Source organism: Danio aesculapii, chromosome 15, assembly GCF_903798145.1.
Source record: "Danio aesculapii chromosome 15, fDanAes4.1, whole genome shotgun sequence".
In the NCBI taxonomy this organism is placed as follows: domain Eukaryota; kingdom Metazoa; phylum Chordata; class Actinopteri; order Cypriniformes; family Danionidae; genus Danio; species Danio aesculapii.
The window spans coordinates 47430625-47436700 of record NC_079449.1 but is presented as its reverse complement, the minus strand read 5'-3'; the positions used below and the strand labels follow the sequence as shown (position 1 = coordinate 47436700).

Below are 6076 nucleotides of genomic sequence, written 5' to 3'. Positions count from 1 at the left end.
CATCGATCTCAGCTCCTCTGTCAATGAGGTCTGGTTTGGTGAGAATTGCTATTGCACATATTTAAATAGCAGAAAAAGATACGAGATAAAGATGAGATGTTATAGGGTCCACATTGAAGAAATATGGTATACAAAAATAGAAATGTGTTTGCGAACCAAGAGTTCGGAGCCCTTCTGGGTCTACTTGTTGTGCCATTCTTAGTGCTTCAGTTGTCGCTATGTCGACATTGCAGGGCACGACGACTAAAATGATGGTTTCACTTTTGTCAATATATTTCAGGATCAAGGATTTGATCTAAAAAAAAAAGAGAGAAAAGACAGGTTAGAAACTGTACTGAGTTCTTGAAGTCAGAAAACATTGATAACACCATTAACCCCCTTTTATTTAGGCCATATATTAAGTAGAAGTCTGAATTATTAGCCCCTTGTGTTTAACGGAAAGAAGATTTTTTCTTCAACACATTTCTAAACATAATAGTTTTAATAACTAATTTCTAACTGATTTATTTTCTCTTTGCCATGATGACAGTAAATAATACAACCCAGGCTCATTCTGAGAACGTAGTCCCAGGGCGTTTCTGGAGACCGCGAAATACGTCCCGGGAGGTACGTATTTTTGCAGTTTTTGTTTTCGCGAGTCCGCGAGAGGCCGCTGTGCGCGCTTTTTCCCGCGCCGTTCTTGCGTAAACCCGCTGGAGGCCGCTGTCGAACGACCTTCCGCCTGTCTGCCTGGATAACAGAATGATTGACTGTGCGACCAGACAATCGGCTGACCCACCCTCCTCCGTCCCTAAACCCAACCAACGACGATTCACAAAAGCCATCCAGAAAAAGAAAAGCCCTCGTCTGATTTTTACCACGTTTTCGGATTTTGACCACATTCTCACCCTGTGACGAACTTGTTCGCTTCATTTTTTGGATTTTGTTTTTGTTTTCTTACCTCATTTCTGGAACCGCTCTTCCCCGGACTTGAACCTGGTCGTCGTTGTCATGGTCAGCCCCTCTCTGCACCTCGAGTCTGCCAGAGTACACGAAGAGCCAACCGGACAAACTGGTTGCAGCGGGAAAGCCCTCCACACGGAGGCGAGCGCCCGGCTGGCCGGCCGGTAAGCGCCGAAGGGAACGGCGTCACACCACCCCGCAGCGTTCGCTTAAAAAAATGAAATGCAGCCGTACGTACCCCGGCTACGTATTTCGCGGTCTCCAGAAACGTCCACGGGATTACATTCTCAGAATGAGCCTGGGTTGCAATAATATTAGACTAGATATTTTTCAAGATACTAGTATTTAGTTTGAGTGCAATTTAAAGGCTTAACTAGATTAATTAGGGTAATTAGGCAAGTCATTGTATAACAATGGTTTGTTTTGTAGACAATATATTCTTTAGGGGGGCTAATAATTTTGTCCTTAAAATGAATAAAAAAAATCAAAAACTGCTTTTATTCTAGCCAAAATAAAACAAATAAGACTTTCTCCAGAAGAAAAAAGATTATAGGAAATACTGTGAAAAATTTCTTGCATTTGGATAACACTTAGTCCCTTTATTAATCTGGGGTCGCCACAGCGGAATGATCCGCCAACTTATCCAGCATATGTTTTACGCAGCGGATGCCCTTCCAGCTGCAACCCATCACTGGGAAACATCCATACACACTCATTCACACACATACACTACGGACAATTTAGCTTAGTGAATTCAGCTATAGCGCATGTTTTTGGACTGGGAAACTGGAGCGCCTTGAGGAAACCCGCGCGAATACGGAGAGAACATGCAAACTCCACACAGAAATGCCAGTAACTCGAAATACTTTTTTTTTAAATTACACAGCCATTGTTATGAGGAATCATTACATACACTCACCTGATCTCCAATATCATCAGGTTGGCCGTTCACAGGCACACGGGTTATACCGGGCAGATCGATCAGAGTGAGGTCACACACATCAGGAGATGAAATCTCCAAAGTGATGAGCTCATCACAGATCCCAACTGTAGTTCCAGCAAGCTCATCTTGTGCTGTTGAATAAAGAGATAAACAATAAAGTTGCTGTAGTTCCTATTTTCCTCTTATTTCCTTCCTCATGAAACTCATACCCCCGGTCTTACAAACACGGTTTAAGGCTAGTCAAGATCAAATTGCATGTTTGAGCTGTCTCAACTTAAAATAAGTTGCGGTGAGATGTCTTAAAATACGTCAGCATCATTTCATGTCTCCAGGTGCCCACCAGTAATATATTTTAATAAATGTGGCTTAAATAGCCTAATTTAACTAAGGCCTTGTCCTGGCTTATTCTAAGCCCTGTTTGTGAAACTGGGCCATACAGTTCAGAGGTTCAGAAAACCCCTCTGGACTGAAGTTTTGGTTTGCTATACAAGACTTCTTCCAGAGCCTCTTTTAATGCTTAGTAATGCTTTGTATTTCAGAATCATTCCTTCTGTAATTTCAAATACCACTCGAGTCCCGTTCATACTAACCTGCTCTAACAAGACTGTCCACCTTTAATGGGTCATTGAAGCCTTCTTTGTGACCATCATAGGAAATGGTCCCTGACCATGGACCAGTTTTGATCTTCTGCAGTTTCAGCTCAAGAGGGCAGCGAGTGACAATACCTTGGGAAAAACAAAACAAAACACACTGTCAAACATGTTTGTATGAGATTTTTATTTTATTTATTTTTTAAATGGAGGAAAATCCCTGTCTACAAAAATACTTGTGAATTCAGTGAATCCATACATATGCATACTTAAAACTTTATAAATAGTTTTTTTAAAGTGCCATCACTTTGGAGCAGATTGCACTGTAGTGTACAGTGTACAGTTGAAACAAGCGCTTTGTGCAATGAAGAATAGAAGATACACGAAATGCAGTCTTGTCCAGCTACTGCTGCAAATGCATCAAACAATGTATTTCAAAAGAAGGAGAACGAGATGGTAGATGGTGCTGCTTGCCAGAATTTACACACAATGGTTTAGAAAGTTTTAAATATAAGTCTTTTGCTTACATAAATGCATGGATTCACTAAAGGAGACCGTTTTTCACTTCCCAGAGCCACGAGGCACTTTTTATAATGAATGGATGTGCTTTATTACATTTCCATTCAAGAGCGGAAAAAACGCCACAGCGGAATGAACCGCCAACTTATCCAGCATATGTTTTACGCAGCGGATGCCCTTCTAGCTGCAACCCCTCACTGAGAAACACCCATACATTCTCATTAACACACATACACTACGGATAATTTAGCTTACCCAAATTCACCTATAGCTCATATATATTTATATATATTTTAAATAATTGAACATCATTTAAAAGTAATAAAACATCATTTATTACAATTAGATAAAACAAAATTAACTAGTTTGCAGACTGTTTATAATGGTGAACAAAAGGCAGAATGTGAACAAAAAAATATGTAGCTTTGACGCTTTCAAAATAAAAGTCCCACCTTGAACACATCAGCTAAACAGAAAAATGACAAATATCGGCTGATATATCGGCATTAACAATATATACTGCAGCTTTGACGCTTTCAAAATAAAAGTCCCACCTTGAACACATCAGCTAAACAGAAAAATTACAAATATCAGCCGATATATCGGCATTTACAATATATGTTGCAGCTTTAACGCTTTCAAAATAAATGTCCCACCTTGAACACATCAGCTAAACAGAAAAATGACAAATATCCGCTGATATATCGGCATTAACAATATATACTGCAGCTTTGACGCTTTCAAAATAAAAGTCCCACCTTGAACACATCAGCTAAACAGAAAAATGACAAATATCGGCCGATATATCAGCATTGACAATATATGCTGCAGCTTTGACACTTTCAAAATAAAAATCACAACTCAAACACATCGACCGAACAGAAAATGACAAATATCGGTCGATATATCGGCATTGGCAATATATATTGCTTGACCACTGCTCTCATTTGTCACAAGGCGGTGAAACAGAAGCAAGGTTGTCATGTTCTTACCGCTTCCTCGAGGCAGAGCCACCCCAGAGAGAGCCTCCAAAACAGAGCTCTTCCCAGAACTCTGATCTCCCACAACTGCAATAGACGGCAGACCGATGTCCTCATCAAGGCCAATGAACCTCAGAGAGTCGATCAACTCAATCAAAGGCCGAACGGACTCAAGGAAATGATTCTGGGGTTCTGCCTGAGCTTTTGAGCCAGACATTGAGCTTTACATTTAAAAGAGAGAAACAAATAGAAATGTTGTTAAGATCATATGATGGTGGCTCTGCAGCGGTAGAAATCTAATACGAACAGACATGTTTTAAGAAGAAAGAAACAATAATAGGTATTGTAGCTGTCAAACATAAATAGCATTTGAATACTCTACCTCTCATCGCCTTGGTAGTAATATTCTGAATTCTTTTCCTGGTTCATTGTTTGTCTGAAATTCAATTTAGAGATTCTAATCTGAAATAGGAAAAAAATTAAATAACAATAATATTATTGATAAATAATCGAAATAAAATAGAATTAATAAAAATTCAAGATCACTACACTTTAAGTCTAGCTGTAGAAATCAGCACAACAATATAGCATCACTACCTGCATGATTTGTGTTATCCTAAATACTGTGCCAAATATCAGATGTTAGGACACTACCGCTGATAATTACATTGCTTACAATTATAAAGTAGAAACTTTTATTTTTTCAAGGGCTCCTCTGAAAAGTATCCATAGTATCCAAGAAAGGTAAAGGTAAAGGTACAACAAAGTAACCAAGAAAGGCACTTTCATCAACATATATATATATATATATATATATATATATATATATATATATATGTATATATATATATATATATATACACACAATTTTTATTAAGCGATTTTCAAATAGTACAAACAACAAAGACAATCAGACAAATGAACAACCCCCAAGCACTGCCAATTAAATAAAAATTACAAATGTATTTGTTTAACAAAGAAATAAAAACATATGAATCAAAACAAAAGAAGCCAGAGCTCTCTTAGAAATAAACCTTTCACAGTTTGTATAGGAAGAATTGGAGAGATTCCCAAAAGCTTTTCCAAAGGAAGAAAGACTGACAACTGAGAAATCCACATGGAAACAGTTGGATTTTGAGAAGTAGACCACCAGAACAGCCTGAAACAGTTTCTTCCCTCAGGCAATCCATCTCATGAACACTTGATGATAATAATTGTGGAACCAACATCACTTGCTATACACTTTTATACACATATACACTTATTTAACAACACACTTTACATGCCAATTTGCACATAACAGCTGCACATATAACGTTGTATATAGTAATAAACATGTACATACACTTGTCAATCTGTATATTTGCACTCACTACTTACTTCTATTTTTAAAAAATATATTTATTATCTGTTTTTTGTCCTGTCTCTGTTATCCTGTTGCACTGTAGAAGCTCTGTCACCAAAACAAATTCCTCATATGTGTGAACATACCTGGCAATAAAGCTCTTTCTGATTTCTGATTTTGATTTCTGACTTTAGTAATATACTTTTCTTAGCCAGAAATGTAAGAGCTGTAAACAGAGGTTTGAGGTCTGAGTCAAAAAGGTCTTTAGTATGTCATTCAGCAATAAAAGTGAGGGGGAGAAAATAAAACGTTTTTCTATTATCTCCTGGATTGCAGAATGAAGCCCTCTCCAAAATGGTTGGATTTGAACACATGACCAAAATACATGAAAAAAGTGTCCCCTTACGAGTTTTGCACTTAAAACAGAGGTCGGAACAAGCTGGGAACATTTTATGCAGACAAACAGGAGAAGAATGTATGGAAATTGATGTACAAACAAATAAATTAATAATAAATACAAAAATCAGGTTTCCTTACTTCACATTTGCATTACATTATATGGATGCTTTGTAAAATCATTTTTTGTTAGCACCGATAAAATGTTCATATACACTTTTTACAATTATTTTTAAAAATTTTAATTGATGTATAAATTAACCATCATATTACAGGAAAAGTATTACATTCTGGTAAATGTGCTCAAATAAAAAAAGCCAGAAGTGTTTTTACCTTCTTTCAGTGCTTCTTCAACACAGTC

The 6076-nt window shown here is 37.4% G+C and overlaps 1 protein-coding gene across 1 annotated transcript in view; it reads right to left on the bottom strand.

Moving 5' to 3' along the window:
- mxf (myxovirus (influenza virus) resistance F) overlaps positions 1-6076 on the bottom strand; it is a 16222-nt gene extending 10146 nt beyond the window's left edge. Inside the window, exons 1-7 of the mRNA XM_056474432.1 lie at positions 6049-6076; positions 4357-4436; positions 3987-4195; positions 2476-2610; positions 1862-2016; positions 157-295; positions 1-48 (exon numbers count right to left, since the gene is read on the bottom strand). The exon at positions 1-48 is cut by the window's left edge and continues 151 nt beyond it. Coding sequence (XP_056330407.1) covers positions 1-48; positions 157-295; positions 1862-2016; positions 2476-2610; positions 3987-4195; positions 4357-4403 — 733 coding nt within the window. The 5' untranslated portion in view covers positions 4404-4436; positions 6049-6076. The remainder of the gene's footprint in view (positions 49-156; positions 296-1861; positions 2017-2475; positions 2611-3986; positions 4196-4356; positions 4437-6048) is intronic.